This window comes from Gymnoscopelus microlampas, assembly GCF_963454915.1.
Source record: "Gymnoscopelus microlampas genome assembly, chromosome: 21".
Taxonomy (NCBI): domain Eukaryota; kingdom Metazoa; phylum Chordata; class Actinopteri; order Myctophiformes; family Myctophidae; genus Gymnoscopelus; species Gymnoscopelus microlampas.
Window position 1 is genome coordinate 11,467,487 of NC_139958.1, and position 25,657 is coordinate 11,493,143.

The following is a 25,657-nucleotide window of genomic DNA, read 5'->3' on the forward strand; positions in this document are numbered from 1 at the left end:
ATTGACTGACAGTGTTTCAGAGAGGAAAGCCTCGGCACTGTGAGGACTGAGGAGCGCCCCGTGCGGCACCAACCATGATCCATGATCCTCCAGCTGCGCCGCTCTCTATCTCTCTCTGTCTCTCTCCGTCAAAAGGCATCTGTATAGTGAAACACCTTCCTTCTTCATCATCATGCAGATCAGCCTAAACTAGGGCAAAGCGAAAAGGAGGCTTTGTATTATTCCTTTGCGTCAGTGAGCGACGGTTTAACGGAGTCTAGGGCTGTCGAACAGACGGAGAAATCGAATCACACCAACCTGAACCAACCAGCCTTTTTTCACACAGAACTGGACATATTAGCCGGGACTCGGGACGGACTGGACGCCGGGTATCTTTTTACAACTATTTCTCACGCAGCATCAGTGAATTGGATCATAGCGGAAAACAAATCTTAGTTGGGGCTTTTGAAGTATTAAGATTTCCCCTTTGGTCTATTTTTCTCCCCCTCTTGGCTGGAACACAAAATAGGTGTTTTTTTCCCTCTGGATTTGAGTGGGAAAAGCTTTATAATACAATTGTGATCTCTATGCGTCTGTGAGGCAAGGTGCAGTATATCGGAGGGACACCACCCCCCCTCCCCCCTCCTCCCAACGGTCCGTTTCTGTCGGAATAACAACCAACACATAATAACTATAGGAGGAACCGCTCTGGAGGAATCCAAGTTCTCTCAAAGTGCGTTATTATTATGAGAAGATAAGAAGGCTGTTTCTGTCCGCTGCTGCTGCTCTGCTGTGCATGTCTGATGTGGCCGAGGAGAAGTAGCCTAGTTTTGTCTGCTTTCATTCAGTAAACGGGATACTCGCCTACATATGGAATAAAAATGCAAGGAAAGGAGACTTGAATAAAGAAGAAAAAAGAAAGAAGACAAAGAGTGGTTTATTTTTTCTCCCACCGCCTGGAACACAAAATAGGTGTTTTTTTCCTCTGGATTTGAGTGAACATCTTTCTAATACAAGTGCATATCTCTATGCGTCTGTGAGGCAATTGAAGGTGCAGTAGGCTATCGGAGGTAAACGGGATACTCGCCTATTATATGGAATAAAAATACAAGGGAAAAAAGGAGACTTAAAGAAAAGAAGACAGAAAAAGAGAGTGGTTTATTCAGTTTCTTCCACCGCCTGGAACAACAGGCTGGGTGAGAAGCTGAGCAGATTCTCCGGAGAATGATCAATGACCAATGGGGATCAGTCATGAACACCAATTCAGAACTAGAAGATGGATCTCGGCATAAAAACCAGGTATGTGAACGTAACGGGCTACTAACTGACTGTCTGTATGTATACTGTATGTATGGGCACTGGAGTGGTTCTCAACCTCGGCTCCGGGGACCACCGAGGGGTCCAAATGGAAATGGACCATTACGCACGGTCTGTGTAACTCCAAGAGTGTGCTAAATGGAACCATTTTGCACACTCTCGGAGGATGTTATACAGTGCATATTAAACATGAGTATCGAATGGGGGGGGGGTCGGAGGGCTAATGTTGCATATCAAACATGATGAGGGGTCCTTGAAATTCATGAAAGGGAGATGAATCAATCATTGGTCTATGGGCTGTTAGTGGGGTTTATGCACGCTTGGTGCAGTGTTACCACGCCGCGTAAAAGAGCAGAGCTCTCTGCTGGAGAGATGTTCTCTGCACAGTGTTCTCTGCATAGTGTTCTCTGGCTCTGCACAGTGTTACCACGCCGCGTAAAGAGCAAGAGCTCTCTGCTGGAGAGATGTTCTCTGCTGCACACGGTGGGAAACAGTACATGCGGTGGTGCTTTCCCCCGTCTGTCTCCACTGGCCCCGGTATCTAGCTACTCCATCCACCCATCCATCCATCGTCAACCGCTTATCCGGAGTCGGGTCGCAGGGGCAACAGTTCCAGCAGCTATACTCCATGATTCTGTCATAATAACGTCTCCACTGGCCACTGGTATCCACTCCATGTTTCTGTCATAATAACGTCTACTTTCTGTCATAATAACGTCTACTGGCCCCCCCGTATCTAATATACTTCTTTGTTTCTGTCATCATATTCATCCTAACGTCTCCACTGGCCCCCTGGTATATCTAGGCTACTTCATGTTTCTGTGATCATATTCATCACGTCGTCTCCAAACCCAGCAGCAGTTCACACGGATCCCCTGGCGATGTTGTTGTTCCATGCAATCTTATTATAGGCGATAGACTGTGTTTATCATGTTGGCAAGCGATGTGTTTCTGTGATAAGGACGCACTGAGGAGGATTACAGTGAGTGTGATGGTGGTGGTGACTGTGTTGGCTTGAGCGTCTGTGACGGTTGCTTTCCACACAGCCTGTTTTTTGTTGCATTTCCATTTGTAGTCTAGCCAGGCTATACTCCTCTTGGATTATTTAAATAGCCGAGACACAAGATGTGACATTCTTTAATTACGAGGAACACTGACAATCTTTTAGTGGTTACGTCTGCTGCTCCTCACATGAGTGGGCTGCGTTGTTGTTGTAGTAGCATGGACGAAATCACTTGGTGGGACTAGTTAATGTGCTGGCAAGGTCAGGGGTGTGTGTGTGTGTGTGTGTGTGTGTGTGTGTGTGTGTGTGTGTGTGTGTGTGTGTGTGTGTGTGTGCGTGTGCGTGTGCACGCACGAGTGCACATTTTAATCGGGGAGCGCTAGAGAACCTGCTGCTGTGTGGGAACATGTTGAAGGATTGATGTCTGCAGAGATTTAAATCTCAACCCACTGATGATGTGTGATGCAGATTAAGTTGTTTCTATACATCCATCCGAGGAAAACATACTGTAGGCTGCTTTTTGATCTGAAGTCAATGGTTTGCATGCTGTGTTTGTTGCTGTGCTTCTGCATCAATGGCTGCAGGCACACACCCGTGTGTGTACATGATCGCACACATACACTATTATCTTGCACTGGCACAGGAGCTTCCTTCTTTGTACAAAAACATATGTACAGTATATATATTGGCCTAGATATTGCAAAAGATTACCAGCTGAATGTGTCAAAACAACACTACTATAACACTATACAATAACACTACTATGTACTATAACAATCATAACTCTAATGCTGATCTAAATGTCATACTTTGAATGACATTGTTTCACGTGGGGACATTATAAGGTCCTAACATAATCAATGCATTTCATGCCACACACGCACACACACACGCACGCACGCACGCACGCACGCACGCACGCACGCACGCACGCACGCACGCACGCACGCACGCACGCACGCACGCACGCACGCACACACACACACACACACACACACACACACACATACTTTTGTATTACTATACTTGTGAGAACATCAGGGAAATTTTATAACGACCATTTCTCTTGGTAAGAACCAGGATATTTTTTTCTCCACAAAATCTACTTCTCAAATTATACTATACTTAGGGGGGGGATGGGGGCATTTGGTCCTCGCAAGTATAGTAATACAACTCACAAACACACACACACACACACACACACACACACACACACACACACACACACACACACACACACACACACACACACACACACACACACAAAGAGAGCGAGACAGAATAAAGACAGAGTATCTGGGAAGTCATTTAGTTCAGGCTATACCCGGTCTGTGTCTGATGGTAATCGATGGCAGAGCTGAGAGCTCTGAAGTTTCCAGAGAGCTGAATGGACTGTGCATGCATGGCCATGAGCAGAATACATTGCATTGTACTGACATACTAACCAGCATATAGATAGTGGTTTCTCAAAGTGGGTTCCGGGGACCCCCAGTGGTCCTTCAGGGGGTTCCAGGGGGTCCTCAGTAAAATGAGTTAATATATAGCATCAAAATGAATCTCTAACCAATTTAAGCCAATACCCTGTACATCGGCTACTTGAAAATAGCTGATCTACAAGCTCATAACGTGTTCAAAACATAGTCAAACAAAAGAAAAAAAACAGCACCCTCTGCTGTTTTCTTCCTTTGAATTTGACTCTCGGGGGGACCTCCCAATAGAATGTGGATAACAGGATGTTGGCCGTTAGGTCCGCCCTCAGCCTTCCACGTCCGGTCCACGTGTCTTTGTTTACATAACTAACATTCCTAACTATACATGTTGTAACAGGAGCTCCCGACAGATTCAGCTGTGGAGCTCTGAATCTGTCTTGAGAGATTAGTTACGATGTGATGCGTTGTGAGCTTGTAGATCTAGGGGGGGGGGGGGATTCTGGAACATCTTTGAACAACACAAATCTTGTATGGCGGGTCCCTGGCACAAAATATTTTCAGATGGGGGTCCAAATTTGTATTAATGTGGGGTCCTTGGCATGAAAAAAAGTTTGAGAACTACTGGTATAGGAGGCATTCTGGATACGTGAAAGTGTTGTTTTGATAGCAGCATAGAGATTGGTGTAAAGTAACTAAGTACATCTACTCAAGTAAAATTTGTAGGTACTTTTACTTTACCGGAGTATTTCCAATTGTCTATACTTTTACTTCTACTCCACTACATCTCAAGAGACAAATATTGTACTTTTACTCCACTACAATTATTTGAAATCTTTAGTTACTAGTTACTTTGCAGATATAAATATATGACATTATAAAACATACATTAACCACTTATAGCCCTAATTTATACATAGGCTATTTGAAAATAGCCGATCTACAAGCTCACAACGCGTCGCTTGTAGATCTTTTCAAGAGAGTTTCAAACATTTTAGTACTTTTACTTTTGGTACTTCAAGTCAATTTTGAATTCCAGATTTGTACTTAATTAAAACATTTACTAGTACTTTTTCCACCACTGAGAGAGGGTCTATTACCTCTATATGTGTGCTGTGGTGTGCTGTGGTGTGGTTTTGAGCTGTCTGGATGGCTCTCTCTCTCTCTCTCGGTAACCTTGTCCGACTAATGAACTTGCTGAGCTGGCCGGAGGTATAGCGGGGAGGCCACAACACGTGGAGCGGATCACAGCGCTGCACAGCTCTTCCTGGTTCACTGGGCCTGTGATTTCCCAGTGGGTGGCTCTGCCATGGCAGCAGATACGCTTCTAACAACCTCAGCTTCACTCTCTCCTGTCTCTGATTTGTTACACAGTGGTGCAAAAAAGTACTCATGTAAAAGTACCAATACAGCAATGTAGAAATACAAGTAAAAGTCTGGTATTCAAGTAAAAGTAAAAGTATTGGCATCACAATATACTTTAAGTACCAAAATTTCAAGTAGTCATTATGCAGAATGTCCCATTTCAAAAGTTTTCAAATGTATAAAATGTATGCAAATCTTTTGAAAATAGCAGATCTACAAACTAACAACGCGTCTCGCGATGCGACGCGTTGTGAGCTTGTAGATCGGCTATTTGTGAGCTATGTGTGAGCTTGTAGATCGGCTTGTACATGTACTTATTTACATGGCACCACTGGTTTTGTACCACCGTCGATGGCGGTACGATGGTGTTTTGCGAGTCGAAAATAGCCGATCTACAAGCTCACACAACACGTCACACCGTGTAATTTTCGAAGTATAAATCGACCATCAGGGTTTACCTGCAGGGTTTACTTTGCCAGCATTTCGTACTTTTCAAGTACAAATGATGAGGGTGGATGGTGGCGTACATTGTGTGTTGCAACAGAGGGAGAGACAATCATGCAGAGAATATGTGCCACGCACGCACACACGCACGCACGCACGCACGAACGCACACACACACACACACACACACACACACACACACACACACACACACACACACACACACACACACACACACACACACACACACACACACACACACGCACCGTGGTCACATGTGTTCAGGAGGAGGAGGGATGGGGAGGAAAAGGGTGGAGGCAGCTTATTAAATTTATCGAGGGAAAGCAATCCTTCAGAGTCATTGATTTTGGTTTGATGCCGTCCTTTATGAACAGCGGGAGCTTATTCACCTTCCACTTTGCCTTTCAAAAAATATGGACTCGTGCCAATTTATGAATATTAAAGCCTCATTTCTTTCATTTTCTTTCCCCCGTCTCGATAATGTTCTCCTTGAACGCGAATGCAAATTCGTTCCCCGTCACTTTCTGTGTGACAAGTTGACGAATTAGTCCGTTAATGCCGTCGCTGTTAAGTACTGTAAAAAAAGAACTATGTCCAAACGTGTTTGCAATTGCAAACGTGTGTTCATATACAGTTTAAACGTGCATAAACACGCTTTTATATGCAAATGCGTATGATTTCTTTTGTTTGTCGACACAATGCCTGATTGTTCCGTTGTAGGATCAAAGCCATGTGTTTAAGCCACTGAAAACCCTATAAACGTTGTTGGCCGGAGTCCCCCAAAGCTCTATACTAGGCCCTTTGTATTAGAGATGCACGGATAGGGTTTATCGTCAACCGAATCCGCATATACATGTTCATTATCCACCCGCCATCCGACCGTGGTTAATTATACCATCCTATTTCACAAGCGACTTTTTGAAAATAGTACACACGGACACACGGCGAGATTTTGTGCTTTTTAAAAGCTATAGTAGGCCTATAGATTGATTTATTAATGTAATTCCCACATTTCTTCACCCGCGGTTTATCCAATATTAATTCATTATTATATTTTATTGACCCAAATCCACCCAAACTGTGGTTAACTGCGGCAACCGCGGCTAAAACCGCGATCCGCGCATCTCTTCTGTGTATAGAAACTAAATATCCTCGACAAAAAACTGCTGATATACAAGCTCACAACGCGTCGCAACTATACGGTTGGGATCCCTTAGGATTTTAACGATTCCAGTTTAGGGATGTTAGCAATTAATCTATAATCAATTAATTGCCCTTTATTGATTTTCAATCATTCCAGTTCCTTAACGATTCTCTCTTAACTGTCCGATTCCTTAACGGTTCCCTTTAACGATGGGGTTTCCAAATGGACCTTTACAGGTCTGAAACTCTGAGAATGTACACATGGAACCAAATGGAATCCGTGGTCTTTGAATTTAAAGCGTTTTAGAACCACCAGCATTGTAATTGTATAGCAGAAGTCCACCATACCAAACTCTGTGATAAAACCGGTTCCAGAAACCGGTTCCAAATGTGATGGAATTCCTCAAATTCCTCAATGTTTGATCCGATTCGTCCGGTTCCGGATCCCAAACCTAGCCGCAACGTGACGCTGCGTTGTGAGCTTTTAGATCTGCCATTTTCACCGAATATTCGTGACGCTATAGGGTTCATGCGGTTTAATGCTGCACTGGTTAAGCTGCGCTGGTCAGACTCAGCATAAAACAAATGTATGCAAATCATGTGTTTGCATTCACAGTATAAACAGGCATAAACAGGGCAGTTTGTTTGCATAATACAGTACGTATGATGGTGTGCGTTTAACAACAATGCCCCGAGTTGTGTTTCGAATTGTACGATCAAAAGCCTGCGGTTAACAGGAGTGTGTAGGCCTTCTCTCTACCCAGCTGGAATGGAAGGTGTGAGCGGCCAACGCGTGAGTGGAGAGAGCGAGTGTGTTGGTGGTATCAGAGAGTAGTAATGAACCATCACGGTGAACTCGTTATGTAAGTGAAGTGCACTTCTTTTTGCATAGAAAAAAAGTGAGTCAGTAGTCACCTCCCAGTTGAATGGGCCGTTTTATTGTGTCGGATTTGGGAGTCTTACTTTACACTTGCCGATCGAGGCCGTGTTGCTGCGTTTGTAACAAAGCCGCGGGCTTTAAGACTAGTGGGAAGGTTATAAACGAAACAGCTCAGAGTGTCCCCAGTGCCTTTGGCCTTGTTCTGCCTTTATCTGCCTTTGTTATCTGACCCCCTCTCGCTCGCTATCTTCCCTCCCTTTTGTCATTCTGTTTGGGGGGACGTTTACATTGTCTGGTGTGTCGAGGAGGAGGCTGGGAGAGATAGACGCCGAGTGGGAAGGAAAAAAGGCGAGCACAAAGAATAAAAAAGATTTTGTTAGTCATTATAGTGAAGTTCACTCAAACAGAGGCCAGGGAGAGGAACAGAGTGGTCCTTACACACCCGGGCGGAGCAATATATATATATATATATATATATATATATATTTTGTAAATGAAAATGTATTTCTTCGAAGTGCTGTTTGTGTCACAATGACATACACGGCACGCAGAATTCATTCATCCGAAATGAGGTTTTATTTTTCACAGCGAATGAAAGGAAGCAACCTGTAAGAATGGGAAAAGGATAGCTGGGCACTAGGGACATCTGGGCACCTCGATGAAAAATTGGCTATTTTGTCCAAAATGTAAATAATGTAATATTTAGAAAAGTGTTTTTCAAGGAAAGTAAAGTATACATGAGTAGAACATGCTTAAACATTTGACAATTAAAAGGGTAAAAAAAACTAAGCAAAACAAAAGTGTTTTGAAAAAAATCAAATTTGCTGTAAATCGGAACGCGATGCAAGCATTGCAGCGAGGGTTTCTATAGCTGGTAACAACAGAGTGGAAGTTGTCATCTTGGCCTTTGTGTTCTCTGCTCTATCTTTCACAGTATAGTAGATTATATATTTGGTCCGTTTCTTCTTTTAATTAAGAAAAAATGACACAGAACAGTGAAAAACACAAACCGTATCCACTCGTTAAAAGGGGTGGAATTGAAAAATGACTAGGAGTACTGCATTTCATGAGATAACAGGCCATATAGTTTCTTATTTTAATATTTTGCAGAAAGCACTACCCACTAGAAGGCTTATGTAGTGTACACATGAAAAGGGTATTAATCCGGACAGGTATCAATTGCACTTAGAGAGTTGATGTAAGAGAAAAAGTTGATGAAAGAGAACGAGTTGATGTAAGACAAAAAAAGGCATTAATTCAGACAGGCATCAGTTGCAGTTAGAGAGTTGATGTAAGAGAGAAAGGCATCCCAGCTACTGGGAAAACTTTTCAGAGAACCTCTTAACTGTGAAGATTGTCTGAATGACATGCAACACACAGCCTGGGGTCACATTTGAACGGTTCAGGTGGGAGCAGAACTATAGCCCTATTTATGTGGTACGTGCTCTTACACACTGATGCACCAGGGTGCCCTGTAGTAAATATTAAAGGAATAGTTCACCCCCCAAAAAAAAACATTTTGTCGCATTCCTAAGCCAATGATTTGAGTCTATAGGACACTCAATGGAGACTCTGCAAGTCTCCCAACAGAGAGTCTGCCGGTCATCAAATTATTGGCTTAGGAATGCACACATGGGGTGTGTTAATTGATAGAAAATAAGTAATTATTTGCTATCCTTTTAAGCAAATATTAAGCAATTTCAAGATTACTTTTTGTTGTAGTAGTAGTAGTTACTGTACCATCATTTTGTACTACATACAGAACACCCGTCATTTTATGGTCTATATGGTCTACATTTTTATAGACCTAGAAAAATAATCAACTGACTAATCACTTCAACACTACTGTATACAGTTGGCTGGGGTCCCCCAGGGGTCTGTAGTTCCCTCTATACGAAATGTCTTTGCCAAACATTGCTGATCTACAAGCTTTGTGTTGTGACACATCGTGATGCGTTGTGAGCTTGTAGCTATTTTTGTGCAAATATTCACTCCATAATAGGGACGTTGTCTAGGTCATTGGTTCTCAAAGTGGGGTCCGGGGACCCCCAGGGGTACTTGAGGGGGTTCCAGGGGGTCCCCAGCTAAATGATGGACAGGAACCAAAGGGACCCTTATGGGTCTGTAACTCTGAGAGTGTACAAATGGAACCAAATGGACCCTAACGGGTCCATTTGGTTCCATTTGTACACTCTCCGAGTTAAATTAACATTGATTTTACAATATGAAATGGGGTCCCAGAGATATAAATGCCATTAAATGGGGGTCCGTAGCCTATTGCATGTCAAACCGGGGGTCCTTGAAATTAAAATGGTTGAGAATCACTGCTAGAGAGCCGTAAAAACCTTCTCTTATTGGGGTCCCTGGCTTATCTTTTCAAATGGGGGTCCACGGGGTAATAAGTGTCAATTTGGGGGTCCTTGACATGAAAAAGTTTGAGAACCACTGGTCTAGATTCATGTGTTTGGTTGATTGTTCGTTAGTCGCAGCCATAAAACATCCTCTGATTGCTCAATGTTTTAATCCCAAACACCTCCAACAAAGAAAAACAACCCACAGACTCTTGGAAAACTCCCAGGAACATGCTTATGCTTCTGCTTTCTCTGTTAGTTAGTCTCACTTGGACTGGCTGCAAGGCACAGACGCCCCAAAGCATATTACCATTGCCTCACTGCTATCCCAAAGAACTGTTTTAAATTAACCTAATGGTATCTAACTGCCTGCTGGCTCCTGGGATGGTTGTTCGTTCTCTCTCTCTTTCTCTCTGTGTGTGTGTGTGTGTGTGTGTGTGTGTGTGTGTGTGTGTGTGTGTGTGTGTGTGTGTGTGTGTGTGTGTGTGTGTGTGTGTGTGTGTGTGTGTGTGTGTGTGTGTGTGTGTGTGTGTGTGTGTGTGTGTGCGCGTATGCGTGAGCATTCTTAGCGTCCACACATGTGGTTGGTTGGTTTCTTTGTTTGATGTATTGATTGATTGACTGATTTATTATTTTATTTTTATAGACAGATCATATTATTATGCATTAAAGGACATTTGCACACAAAGTAGTCAAAGGCATAAACGCAAAAAAGCTCAAGAGCGTCTTTCCATTGTCGTTCCATGGCGTAAATGTGTGTGTAAGATTTTGGATGATCGTGCGTGCGTGCGTGCACGTGTACGCACGTGTTTGCATGTGCATACAGGAACATGTGTTCCTGTATGCACATGTGTGGGTAACACATTGCTGAGGGTTAGACTGAGGGAATGAATGCAGTAAAAACTAAAGCATTAGATCAAAAAAGAACACACAAAGTTCCATAATCAATATTATTCAATGACAGTTCAGGGTTGTCTTTTCTTTCAAAGAAACCACATGTTATCCCCAGCACAATAATATAAACAAAACCAACTTGTGTACCTTATAGCATTGGCTCTCAAAGTGGGGTCCGCGGACCCCCAGGGGTCCTTGAGGGAGTTCCAGGGGGTCCCCAGCTAAATGATATATTAGGCACCAAATGGACACAGTGTACAAATGGAACCAAATGGACCCTAACGGGTCCATTTGGTTCCATTTGTACACTCTCAGAGTTAAATTGACATAGATGTTACAATATAAATTGCGGTCCAAGTGATAGAAATGCCGTTAAATGGGGGTCCGTAGCCCTAATGCATGTCAAACTGGGGGTCATTGAAATTAAAATTGTTGAGAATCACTGCTAGAGCCGTACAAAAATCTTCTCTTATGGGGGACCCTGGCATATCTTTTGAAATGGGGGTCCGCGGGCTAATAAGTGTCTATGTGGGGGTCCTTGACATGAAAAAGTTTGAGAACCACTGCCTTATAGCTTGCGTCTTGTGTAACTATTGACTGGATCGAGAAGAAGAAGAAGCCAAGCAGAGAGCAGAGTGGCAGAAGGTATGGTGCAGCCAGGCCAGGCCAAGGTTACAGCCCTACCTCCCTCTATACCTCCTACAGGCTGTATTGACGGATACGTCAGCAAGTTGACCTGATGGGCAAGGTTTCACATCTGAAGAGCCCGGGGTGAAAGGCAGAAGGCAGGGCGATGGAGTTAGACTTACATCATCAGCAGCATGGATTCCACCTCCGTTCACATCGCGTATCCATGACTGCTGCTGTCTCTGCCTCTGACCGGTGGTGGAAGAAGAAGTACTCACATTTGTTTTACTTAAGTAAAAGTTACAATGCAGTCTGGTTTTCAGAATTTACTTGAGTAAAAGTACAGAAGTATTGGCATCAGAATGTACTTGAAGTACCACAAGTAAAAGTTGTAATTGTGCAGAAATCTTCCATTTCGTGTTTTCAAAATGTTTAAAATCATTTGAAAATCTACAAGAACTACAAGCTCGCGATGCGACGCGTTGTAAGCTTGTAGATCGGCTATTTTCAAATAGCCGAAGTCTAGGGCTGAAGTGGTTAATGTATGTTTTGCAATGATATTTTTAAATCTACAAAATAACTAAACTAAAGTTAATTAACTAAAAAAATACAATATTTGCCTTTGAGATGTAATGGAGTAAATGTAAAAGTATTACAAATTAGAAATACTCCAGTAAAGTAAACAATACCTCAAAATTGTACTTAACCCATTAAGACCTGGAACTGTGTCATTTTTAGATTTGAGCTAAAAAGCATTATTTTACACTTTGGGCTATTCAAAAATAGCAGATATACAAGCTCATAGCGCGGCACCGAGTGCCGCGCTACGAGCTTGTAGATCTGCTATTTTTGAAAAATCGTGAAAATGTGTGAAAATCTTTGAATATATATATTTTTAAAGCGAACATTTTTAACTCAAATATTTGCTTCTGGGGGGTCCCTGGAACAAGATATTTTGATGGGGGTCCGCGGCCAAATACATTTAATATTTGGGGGTCCTTGACATGAAAAAGATTGAACACCACTGATATAGAAACATACGTTTTTCCGAATACTGTTGAGATTTAGGAGACTTATGAGATTTATGTAGAATCGGCTTCAGGTCTCAATGGGTTAAGTACAGTACTTGAGTACATGTACTTAGTTACTTTCCACCGCTGCCTCTGACTCACTCTGCCTCAGTCCACGGTGAGGCTGAAGGGAATGATCGTGGACAATGGCTGCTTTCAGTCATGATCCGCCTAATCAGTGTGTTGAGTGAGTTGCTGTTAAACGACCATACTGGCATCAATGCATGTCACTGTCTGTTTACCGCTCTTCCTCCGCTTATTTTCTTTTCCTTCGTTGTATTGATCGATGGACATCTTTATTGATAGAATGCATAATATATGTGCACACAGGACTCCCTCTTTCTTTGGTGTTTCGCCTTGATTGCGTCTAAACCCTTACGTTTAACTTCACTAAAACTACGCCTAAACCTATAACCTCAAAACCCTGTCTGCCCCCCTGGGCGAAACACCGGGAAAAGAGACTCTCCCATGTGCACACACCTGTCAGAAAGGATAATGCAGTAAAGCCTGTGTGTGTGTGTGTGTGTGTGTGTGTGTGTGTGTGTGTGTGTGTGTGTGTGTGTGTGTGTGTGTGTGTGTGTGTGTGTGTGTGTGTGTGTGTGTGTGTGTGTGTGTGTGTGTGTGTGTGTGTGTGTGTGTGTGTGTGTGTTTGTATTATATACTTCTATACTTGCGAGGACCAAGTATAGTCGAATTTGAAGAAATCTACATTGTGAGGACCGTTTTCCTGGTCCTCACAAGACAAATGGTTGTTTTATAGTTAAAACATTTTTTTTTAGAGATACGTTTACAATTAGAAAAACATTCAGGTCACGATTAGATATTTAGGTGTTTTAGAGGTTAGGTTTAGGGATTGGAATTAGAGTTCAACATGATTTATACTTAGTTGCGCGTCAGTGTCATGCACCGAAAAATAGCTGATCTATAAGCTCACAACGCGTCGCAGTGCGACGCGTTGTGGGCTTGTAGATCTGCTGTTTTTCGGCTTTAGGCTTACGGTTAAAATGGCAATTATTATTTTTAAATGGCATTCACAACATGGCTGTCCTAAAGTGTTGATGTCCTCACAAGTATAGTAATACAAACGTGTGTGCGTGTGTGCGTGTGTGTGCGTGCGTGCGTGCGTGCGTGTGTGTAAACTAACTGACTGCCACACACTTTAGATTCCCATTATACATGACAACCAACTGAAACTTTACCAGCTGACATTCAGCCAGCTCTTTATGGAGGACTTGGAAGTAAAAATGAATAAATAGAGCTGATGGAATGAATGCATGCCATGTACAGTATAGGTAACCCATTCCACATGTAAATGGATTCATTGCGTTTATTTGTGAAACATTTGACACAATTATGTTTGGCTAAACATGTACAGTTGTTTTGCTAAACATATACAATGGAGTGTATGGTTAACAAGTCATGGACGCTGATCTCTGTGTTTTAAAACACATTAGAATACAGTGACAACATCACTTTGAAAAAAACCTATAACCATAAAATAAAGACAGACCTTTTATAGATCTCTGTGGGGAAATTCAGGTGTCATTGGCAGCATCACAGCAGGCATGAAACACCATAGTAGTACAGGCATGAGTATAATGTACAATCCATCACCAGAGTGGCAGAGTATGAACATATAGAACTATCATCCACGCATGGATATATACTGTAACACTGAATATGCACAGACTGTCTGCAGCGGATAGGAGACTGATGTATAGTGTGAGTCTCAGCCCACACAGTGGGACTATGGATAATGCAGTCAATCAACAGAGGATGTAATGAGCAATATAAAATGAAGTGCGGCAAATTCAGTAAACGCAGTGAAGCATTGTTCAGCAGTTAACCTAAGCAGGCATCTGCTATGATACTTTAGTGCACATCGGATCCCAGTAGTCGATGAGCACATATGTGCCAGGGAAGGCATGGGGTAATTAATCTAAAGAACAGAACAGAAGAGTGCGTTTTGTATCGCTTGATGGCTACACAACACAAAGGACTGACAGAGTCGCCCCCAGTCTTGTGTCGGGTATGTGAAGCTGAAGCTATGTGCTATCTCAGAGGTCTTCAACAGGGGGTCCGGGACCCCTAGGGGGTCCTTGGAGATACTGAGGAATAGCCGTAGATCTGTTATTTTCACGATATGTATCTGTGGAACCAAGTCAAACACGATGTAATGCCTCAACTCCTGCATTCTAAGTTGTTCAAATATGATTCTTTTGGGGGGGGTCCCAGTCTGAAAAAGGTTGAGAACCACTGCTTGTAGGAGGGCCTTAGTGTTGTCGGTCCAGTCCAGATTGTTGCTCATGTGTACACACCCCTGGTCAACTTGTAGATCCTTCCCTCAGATGCAGGGACGTGCACAGATAGACTCTAGGTGGCGCTAGAGCACCTGCCCTTTGCCCTCTTGACCAGAAGTGCCCTTTTGAAAAAAATAAAAAAAAAGTTTTTTTCAATTTACAGCATGGGTCTTCAACAGGGGGTCTGGGACCCCAAGGGGGTCCTCAGAGTTACTACAAGGGGTCCGCCAAATCTTTATGTGATATGATTTTTCTTTTACCATAACCACTCGAAACCTAGCATCCCTTTTCTGAGGAGAACTTTAGCCAAAAATAGCAGATCTACAAGCCCACAACGCCTCGCGCTGCGAGGCGTTGTGGGCTTGTAGATCGGCTATGTTTGGCAAAGAGGTATAGGTGTAGAGGGAAAAAAGAGCAGACCAAGTAAACAAAAAAAAGTATAATTTACTTGAGCACCTGCCCCTCAAAATGTCTGTGCACGCTACTGCTCAGATGGTGATGGGAGTTGGGGAGCATCGTCTTGCTGCGCCAGTAGTACTCCACCACCAGCTCCTTGGTCTGGCCTATACTAACCTCGGTCCCAGCCTCACTCATCTGCGAAAAGAAGAGCCTGGTCACGACCTAAAGCATCGAGTGTCTAGGAAGTCCGAGTGGACAGGATTTCCGTTTCCCCCGGAAACTATATTTTTTGACCAATCACAACACTCGTTTCATTCACGGAGAATGTTAACAGATTTGTAAAGCATCAACGTCATTTCCTTGGGCGGTACTTCCGCCAAATTCAACCGTTTCCGGTTGTCAACTTCCTAGACAACCAACATCCCAGGTCTTGCCCAGGGTGGGCCTATACTGAGCTGAAGGTGGTTCAAATCAAATCAAGTCAAACTTTATTCATATAGCACATTTACAAACAGGCAAGCTGAACCAAAGTGCTGTAGGCCTACAGGCGATTCAAAAACATCAATGCAAAAACGACAGTGCAAGTTCACAAAACATTTCAGAGCATCAAAAGAAGACACTTTAAATAATAACGTAAAAAAAACACGATTAGGAAAGCTAAGAGCAAAAGATGCAATTAAATGCTATTAAAAGCAAGGGAAAAAAAGATGTGTTTTTAGTTTTGCCCCGATCAATTGGGGGGGGGGGTCGGATGTGGAGGGGCAGGCTATTCCAGAGTCGAGGGGCCGTGGCCATGAAAGAGCGGTCACCCCTTGTCTTTTTGATTTTTTTTGGTTGGAACCTCAAGCAAAAATGTGTCAGCAGACCTTAAAGCCCTGGCTGGGACATAGCTTTTCACAAGTGCGGAGAGGTAGGATGGAGCCAGCCCATTTAATGATTTGTATATAAATTAAAAACACCTTAGTTTGGTTGTTGTCACTCCTGTCTACGAAGCTGTCCACCGGGGATCCCTCATATGATATTTAGTGTGTTGGATTACCTGTTTAACCCATTAAGACCGGGAACGCATCTGTGTGTCATTTTTAGATTTCTTTGGCTATTCAAAAATAGCAGATCTACAAGCTCATAGCGCGGCACCGAGTGCCGCGCTACGAGCTTGTAGGTCTGCTATTTTTGAAAAATCATGAAAATTCGTGGCAAAATCTAATATATTTTTTAAAGCGAACATTTGTAAAATATTTAGTTCCAGGAACCCCCAGAAGCAAATATTTGAGTTACACGCCAAAACAAAGAAAAAAACACAAATATTTGCACAACTTTTCACGATTTTTCAAAAATAGCAGATCTACAAGCTCATAGCGCTATGAGCTTGTATATTTGCTATTCTTGAATAGCCCAACGAAATCTAAAAATGACACACAGATGCGTTCCCGGTCTTAAAGAGTTAAAGTAAGTCTCTGCAAGTAGATGTTCATACTGTACTGAAATTAATGGAATCAAGTGGCTTGGTCCAGAAAATGTGTCCAGAGAAAATATCACTTATACTGTCAGTTGTAGTCAATAAGCTAAACGTGACAGACTACTTTTATGGTCCTTTTCAAGTGTGTCATATATATCTACGTTAAATGCTTTTATATTCCTTGCCAGCATGAGATAATGTAAGGAACGTCTGTGTGCATTTATTTCAGTTTGTGGCGGGCCATAGCCGAGTGGGTATATGTCTGGTCATGATGAGAAGGTCACGGGTTTGCGTCCTGGCCCCGCCTGCGTGTTTGAAGTGTCCTTGAGCGAGACACTTAACTCTTTAACTGCCAGAGTGATAGTGTAATAGTGTGCCACATGCTGCCAGCGAAAACGAGCCATTTTTTACTGTACCTTTGAAAGATCATGGAATATTCTCAGTGACCCCCGTCCTCTCGGAGAGTCGCCTCATTACACACAAGGGGTTCTCGTAGTATAGGGGGGGAACAATTGTCCGCTCACGGTAATCCATTGCACAGCTGTGGCCATTTGAATTGGGCTTATTTTTGCCTTAACCCCATCACAAAATGTTTTGTTCCAGGGACCCCCAGAAGCAAAAAATAGAGTTAAAAATGTTCGCTTTAAACAATATATATTCAAAGTATTGCACATATTTTCACGATTTTTCAAGAATAGCAGATCTACAAGCTCATAGCGCGGCACTCGGTGCCGCGCTATGAGCTTGTATATCTGCTATTTTTGAATAGCCAAAGTGTAAAATAATGCTTTTTAGCTCAAATGAAAAAGTGACAATGATGAGAATTAGCGACAAGAATGAGATATAGCGATTTCCCCACAGGAAGTAAACAAGCTTTTATTCTTTTCAATTTCGGGGTCTGTCGTCATCAGGCAGTGAAAGCATCATTCATAGGGTAGATAACAGTGCCATCTGGTGGAAGACCACTGAAAACAAAAAAATAACGTGTCTTTCTCATCGGTGGCAAGGCTGCGCCTTTTGCAGAATTTGACGAGAAATCTCGTCGTTGGCACCATGACCATCTGAGCAGCCGTCAGCTGGGTGGAGCTGAAACGGAATATCCCCCCTCTCCATACGGGATCAGGAACGGTCTCCCCCCGTTGCCTCATGCATAATTCATTCAATAACAGCCTCTCTGCTGCAGAAAGTAAGGGAAATCCTAAAAAGTAAAGTAGGATAACAAGCCAGTGAGTGAAGTAATGTAGGAGTCGTATGCATATGTCACTTTTTTTTGTGCTGTAATGCCTTCTGCCGCCCGGAATTTATTCAGATTCAATTCCGTCCTAAATGTTTATCCAAAACGCTTCAGTCACAGAGAGAGAGAGAGAGAGAGAGAGAGAGAGAGAGAGAGAGAGAGAGAGAGAGAGAGAGAGAGAGAGAGAGAGAGAGAGAGAGAGAGAGAGAGAGAGAGAGAGAGAGAGAGAGAGAGAGAGAGAGAGAGAGAGAGAGAGAGAGAGAGAGAGAGAGAGAGAGAGAGAGAGAGAGAGAGAGAGAGAGAGAGAGAGAGGTATAGGCTGCTACATGATGAGAGTAGTACAGATGGAGGAAGAAAAAGAGTGGGCAGGAAAATGAGTTGGAGTGTCGGAGTGTGGAAGGTAGAGAGAAGAGAAGAGAAGCAGTCACACAGTGAGCGTGGCACAGCTTTACCGGGTTCAATCATTTTGATGGACAACAAGCAGAGCCTCCATTCCACTGACTGATTGAACTCTATCTCCATATCTAGCAAAGCCCAGAAGTGTCCAATTTCCCGCGTCCCCCCGCCTTGACGATCCCCAATCTGCACGTAATGGAGCTGCCATTCAATGAGGCCGGTCAAATAGACACGTGAGATTAGGGTTAACACCTGGATTAAGGGGGACACTGTATAAACAGAGCTGTGCTTTGTCTCGCCCCAAGGGTCTCACACATGACAGTACTATAGACTGTATGGGCAACATATTGATGTTATTATATCGATATTATCGACGTATGATACTAGCCGTTTGTCTTGGGAATTTGAATATTGTGATTTTGTGATATTTCGTGAATGTTGTCTTCTGTCTTGATTGCAAAGGGAATGTTCGCACATCCCCTTAGTTCAGTGGTTTTCAACCTTTTTCATATCAAGGTCCATTACTTTATACGGCATTTGAGCCACGGACCACCTTTTGATGAGATTTAGCCTCTCAGACCCACAAAATCTTGTATATTTTGTTATCGTCAAATACGATTTTGTCCACAATTCCATGCTGTACTGATGTTGGTACCATAGGAGAGATAACAGGCAAACGTTGATCAAATTAACCATTCTTTAATTAAAGGTAGGGTAAGTGATATTTTTTGGTTAAAACAAAAAGTATTTTGTTAAAAGGTTAAAGCACTATATTCTGATAGTAATCATTGCTATAGAGTGTTTGTTCAGTAACAGGAGTCTCCCCGTCTCTCCAGCTCTTTAATAAACAGAAAATACATTTACCGGTAGGTGTCAAAATCTCAGCCAATCAGGAGAAAGTACCCATTTTAAGCTTCATTTTTATAGTGTTCCAGTTCCAATTTTGTCTGCTCATTTCTTAGTGTCATCACTTCCAATTTCACTTGTTTAATCTATATCCTGATTGAGTTCTCTATCCTGATTGGATAAAAATGGAAATGAAACTGAAACTGAAACAAAAATGTATTTTCTGTTTAATAAAGAGCTGGAGAGACAAGGAGACTCCTTTTACTAAACAAACACTCTATAGCAATGAGTACTATCAGAATATAGAGCTATTTAACACATATTTTAACCAAAAATAATCACTTACCCTACCTTTAAGTAATGCAGATGTTTAACAATAATGTAACTCTTTAGAGTGTAAAATAAAACCAAAATGGACCCGTAAGGGTCTTTTTGGTTTCATTTTACACTCTCAAGAGTTAAAGATCTATAAGGGTCCATTTGGTTACCAATTTTCCATCATTTAGCTGGGGACCACCTGGAACCGCCTCAAGGACCACTGGTGGTCCCCGGACCGCTGGTTGAGAACCACTGCCTTAGTTCAGATGCAGGTGCGTTGGACAGTAACGAATGAACCAATCATGAAGAAACATGAATGAAAATCAGCCATATCAATTTTATTCAAGCGTTGACATGACGTTTCGGCCCCTCTGGACCTTCATCAAGAGTATCTTTTGGTTTAATTATCAAAATTGCTTTTTTTTAAAAATGGTTTATGGTGCATTTATATAGTGCTTTTATCAAGGCGTTTCACATTCACCCATTCACGGCGAAGGAAACAATGCAAGGCACCAACCTGCTCATCGAGAGCAATAGTGCACAGCAACCATATTGGTAATGAATCGGGCCCCTTCCTTACTTCCTTCGCAGGTGTTACCAATGATAGTAATTAAGGCTCTGTTCCATTTAGTGTGGCATAGTGGTTGTCTTATTTTCAAGGACCCCCATAACTCTGAGAGTGTACAAATGGAACCAAATGGACCCTTACGGGTCCATTTGGTTCCATTTGTACACTCTCAGAGTTAGACACCCACCATAAGGGGCCATGTGGGAACCAAAATGGAGTGTTTCTACTGAGCCAACATGCACGATATCAGCACCCTGACCAGAATGGAACAGAGCCCTTCATGAGTATCATTGGTAACACCTGTGAAGGAAGTAAGAAGAGACCCAGTTTATTTCCAATATGGCTGCAGTGCATAGAGCCTATTAGGGGTTCAGTGTCTTGCTCATGGACATTTCAACACTAACTCTGGGGGAGCCCGGGATCCAACGCTTGGGAACCTTCTGGATATTTTTGGAAAATGTGGACAAAGTAAAACAAAAATGCACCATAATATTATTATCAATATTATTGTCACAATATTGATAATGAGGTATTTGGTCAAACATATATCGTCGTATTTGATTTGGTCTATATCGCCCAGCTTTACCAAATACTCTTGCATGTTGGCACTGAAATCAAATCACCACACACACACACACACACACACACACACACACACACACACACACACACACACACACACACACACACACACACACACACACACGTACGTTGTACAGTCACTTCCGTGATCCGTAAATGTCTCTGAGTGGGAATGCTGAGTCTGAACACTACATAATAAGGAAATGAATTAGCCTTTAGAAACCGGTGAATAATTTATGACAAACGTAGAAATTTAATCAAGCAGACAATCTGCTCAGGCCACAGGATCTGTGGCAGGAGAACATTGTAGATTACAGAATAGAGGTTATAACACAATCTGGAGACCCAAACTGTGTAATTAGAGGGACTCTGGTAAGGCATAGCAGAGCCTGACCGATACCGGTTTGGCAGATACATATATCGGGCATTATTTGGCAGTTTATGCAGCCAATGTGTCCAGTTTTTTTTAACCATTTTCAACCTTTTGGACACTATTGGCCATTATAGGCACAACATTTTACGTTGTGAGCGTGTAGATCTGCAATTATGGAAAAAGTGGTTTAAAATAATAAAATTCCTAAAATGCATTTCCCCCCTGTTTATTCTCGTTAAAACATTGGTAATCGGTGGTCTAGGCCAGGCTCTCCAAAATTGTGATCGGCTCAAAACTCTGGCATCGCTGAGCCTCTGGTTATAATAGCACTATATGGAGAAAGAATGGTGTAATTAAAGAGACACCATGGTGTAACGCTAGGTAGACAGACTGTCTGGCACCTTGTTAAAACAATGCCTTTTCAGTCAGTTGTCAGTATTAGCCCTGTAAGACCTGAAGAAGCGTCTGTGTCACTTTTTGATTTGAGCTAAAAAGCATTATTTTACCCTTTGGCTATTCAAAAATAGCAGATCTACAAGCTCATAGCGCAGCACAGAGTGCCGTGCTATGAGCTTGTAGATCTGCTATTTTTTTTAAATCGTGAAAATGTGTGCAAATCTTTGAATATATACTGTATTGTTTTTAAAGCGAAACATTTTAACTCGAATTTATGCTTCCGGGGGTCCCTGGAACATATATTTTTAGATGAGGGTCCGTGGCCAAATACATGTCATTTTGGGGGTCCTTGACATGGAAAAAAGAACCACTTTTTTTTCCAAAAAACTGTTGAATCCCCCAGAAGCAAAGATGTGAGTTACAAATGTTCGCTTTTGTAACTCAAATCTCAAGATCTGCAAAACAATATGACGATTTTTCAAAAATAGCAGATCTACAAGCTCATAGCTCATAGCGCTATGAGCTTGTATATCTACTATTTTTGAATAGCCAAAGTGTAAAATAATGCTTTTTTTAGCTCAAATCAAGAAGTGACACAGATGCGTTCCAGGTCTTTAAGGGTTAGATTGGGGGGGGGCCTGGCAAAACTCCATCTGTTGCACAGCTGATATGTGCCGGGGAGCCATTTATCTTTTAGAGTTAAACTGTCAAAGCCTCTAAGATTGAGTTTTGTCTCTCTCTGACTTGGTATTCTCTCCCCAAATCACATTATTGGTTCCCCGCCAAGCCAAATGGAGCCGTTTCCCTCAGCAAACGGAACCCATATATTTACCCACTAATGACTCCGTTAAGCTAACGGTTGAAGCATAATAGCGTCATTATGGGCAAGGCACCATCAGGTGTCTCAAGGTTAATACCCATGTTAATTGACTTGATGAAGCACATCTCTCTCTCTCCGCGAGGAGGCGTGTTGTTTGCCATGTGTGTGTGCGTGTGGAGGACACACAAGAACAATGGCTATACCAGCTCCAAAGCCAACCTTGACCCCCATATTATGAGAACTTCGAAGAAAGTGCACTTTTTTTTTTGCTTCTAAGGAGGAAGTTGGGATGCTAATCCTGGTGAACCCCTCCCCCGTCCCTTCTATGATGAGCTGGTGAAGACGAGGAGCGTGTTCAGTGAAACACTCACCCCTCTTCGGCACACCTCGATATTATTACAAAGTGCTTCACAACAGCAAAATACAGCAGAATCCAATAGAACAGGGGTCTTCAACAGGGGGTCCGGGACCCCTAGGGGGTCATCAGAGCTACTATAGGGGGTCCGCCAAATCTTTGTGTGATAGGATTTCATTTTTTTACATTAACCACTTGAACCCTAGAATTCCTTTTCTGAGGGGAACATTAGCCGAAAATAGCCGATCTACAAGCTCTCAACGCCTCGCAGCGCGAGGCGTTGAGAGCTTGTAGATCGTCTATTTTTGGCAAAGAGGGGAAAAAAAGTAGAAATAAAAACAATTTTGAATCTGAAACGCAATTTTATTCAATATAGAGTAGGGGGTCCCTGCTTCATCTCTCTCTCAGCTAGGGGGTCCTTGGCCTGAAAACGTTGAAGACCCCTGCAATAGAATGACAATACAATTAAAGCATTATAAAATAAATACAAGGACACATAATAAAGCCCCAATACGCAATAACAGAGCGACTTGTTTGCCTGTAGCCACACCAGTCTCCACAATCAAGCTCCCTCATATGGGATATTGACTTATTTTGACAAGCTCCCACCGTCAGTGACTATTGACTTTGATCAGCGCTGACTTTCTGCATGGACTCTGCATGGTGCCCTTACACTGGGACGTACAGCTCATCGCAGAACAAGGCTATACTCATTGTTAACAGACTGTATATATGTAATACATTCCCTTTTAAAATGTATTGAAAAATCACGGTCTCCTCACGCATTAGAAGGACAATATCAGTCACCAGAACCAAGAATGGGTGTTTTCGATGAATCCATCATGGTTAAAACGGAGTTTGAAGTTACAATGGTTTTGTATAGGAAGGTGGCGTGTGATAAAATTGATATAAAATATATACATGCTGAATCGAGCAACTTAAAAACTGTATGTGGCCGCTCACAAAAACCCAAGTAGACGTTCAAATGAACCCAAATGTATGTTATCAGCGCATTTAATGGCAGTTATCAGTTGAAATCAGAACCATAGATTTGAGCTGGTAGTGCTCTATACTTTATACTCCCCCCATTCAGTGGCTCAATAGGCAGTTATCGTGCATTAGCTCCTTTGATCATGGCTCGTTTCACATGGTATATGCCCCCCTGCTGAGATCTCTTAGTGCCTCAGTGGGCTGTAATCATCAATTAATGTGTGTTTGATCACGACATGCCTCACATCTGTATCTACGTCATCCACAGGTTGACTGGTCCCTTTCTTTGCAGCGAGAACAAACAAAAGCCTGCATCAATCACTGTATCCGCTAAAAAAAAGAAGGGGAAAAAAGCTGAAAGAATAAAAAAAGCTTCATTTTGTCATCAAAGTTCTCTCTGAAACATAGGCATGTAGATGTCTGTGAAATGAAAACGACTAAATAAAACTTGTCGTAGAGCTAATAAATACATTGACCTGGAATGAATGTCACTGTAAAGCATTGGTTCTCAAAGTGGGGTCCGGGGACCCCCACTGGTACTTGAGGGGGTTCCAGGGGATCCCCAGCTAAATGGTGGACAGGAACCAAATGGACCCATGTGGGTCTGTAACTCTGAGAGTGTACAAATGGAACCAAATGGACCCTAACGGGTCCATTTGGTTCCATTTGTACACTCTCAGAGTTAAATTAACATTGGTTTTACAATGTGAATTGGGGTCCCAGAGGTATTAATGCCATTAAATGGGGGTCCGTAGCCTAATGCATGTCACACTGGGGTTCCTTGAAATTAAAATGGTTGAGAATCACTGCTACTACGCTAGAGAGCCGTAAAAACCTTCTCTTATTGGGGTCCCTGGCTTATCTTTTCAAATGGGGGTCCACGGGGTAATAAGTGTCAATTAGGGGGTCCTTGACATGAAAAAGTTTAATCACTGCTGTAAAGGATCTCTATGGCTCTTGCTTTACAATATTGACCTCTGAAACTTGACCTTGTTGCATGATTGTTCAAAGGCTTATAATTCAGCAACAAAACGGGCCGAAAATGACTACAACCAACTGAACTTGATCTCAGCTATCATGTACTGTATGTAGCAAGTATAGTAAGCAACTCTAGGACACTATCAAATCTGGGTAAAATAAATGAACATTTAGCATTTAACCACATGAACCCTAGTGTCACTATTTCAGGGAGAACATTCGCCAAAAAAATAACCGATCTACGAGCTCACAACAAGGCTATTTTCTGTGAAGATATTTGGAGTAGAGGGGAAACGTATAGACCCCTGCGGGGGACTCTGGTCAACAGTATACAGGGATTAAATGGTTAAAAGCTAAATCAGGGGTCTTCAACAGGGGTCCGGAGATCCTCAGAGTTACTACAGGGGGGCTACCAAAAGAGTTTTAGTTTGTATTACATTAACCACTTCAACCCTAGCATCCATATCCATCTCTATTCGCCGAAATTTCACATCGCGTTGTGAAGATTTGTCGTGTAGATTTGCTATTTACAATGGTGGGCAAGCAAATTATAGGGCTTCAGCATCGGGTAGTGTTTTAGGTAGAACAATGTGGCAGTGTACCCAGAGAGTACCCACAGACAGCTTTCCAACTGCTTTAAAAAATACATCTGATCACACAGACCAAAGAATCAGAAAAGCTGCTTCTCAGAAACACACACAAAAAAGGCCTAATCGTCTGATGTGCAAAAAGGAAACAGACATTCAAGCTTTGTTTATTTTCAAAGTACTCTTTCCATCTTTCAACTCTCCATTCATTTCCCTCTCCGTTTGTCACCACCCCCCATCCTCACATCACAGCCCCCTCCCCCCGCCCCCCCCCCCCCCCCCCCCCCCCCGTCTCTCTAAATATGGAGGACTTTTTGGTTGTTTTCTTCCGAGATCCATTGATCTGCCACTTAAATCAAAATTAAAGCGATGGCTTTGGAATAATGACAAGCCGTGGGACCGAACCCTTAAATTCTTAATTTATTCAAACGCCTCACTTTTCCCCTAACACCTTTGAATAATGGCACCATCGTATGCCAGATTGAATTTTTGATGTCAAATAAATTATGGATGTCAGTGGATTAGTCTGGTAATA

General features: G+C 42.5%; 1 protein-coding gene across 1 annotated transcript in view; it reads left to right on the forward strand.

The window, feature by feature from the left end:
• Positions 1–1,203: 1,203 nt before the first annotated feature.
• fibcd1b (fibrinogen C domain containing 1b) overlaps positions 1,204–25,657 on the forward strand; it is a gene marked incomplete at both ends in the record, with an annotated part of 248,771 nt that continues 224,317 nt past the window's right edge. The window contains one exon of the mRNA XM_084046141.1: positions 1,204–1,278. Within this exon, the coding sequence (XP_083902267.1) occupies positions 1,204–1,278 (75 nt within the window). The remainder of the gene's footprint in view (positions 1,279–25,657) is intronic.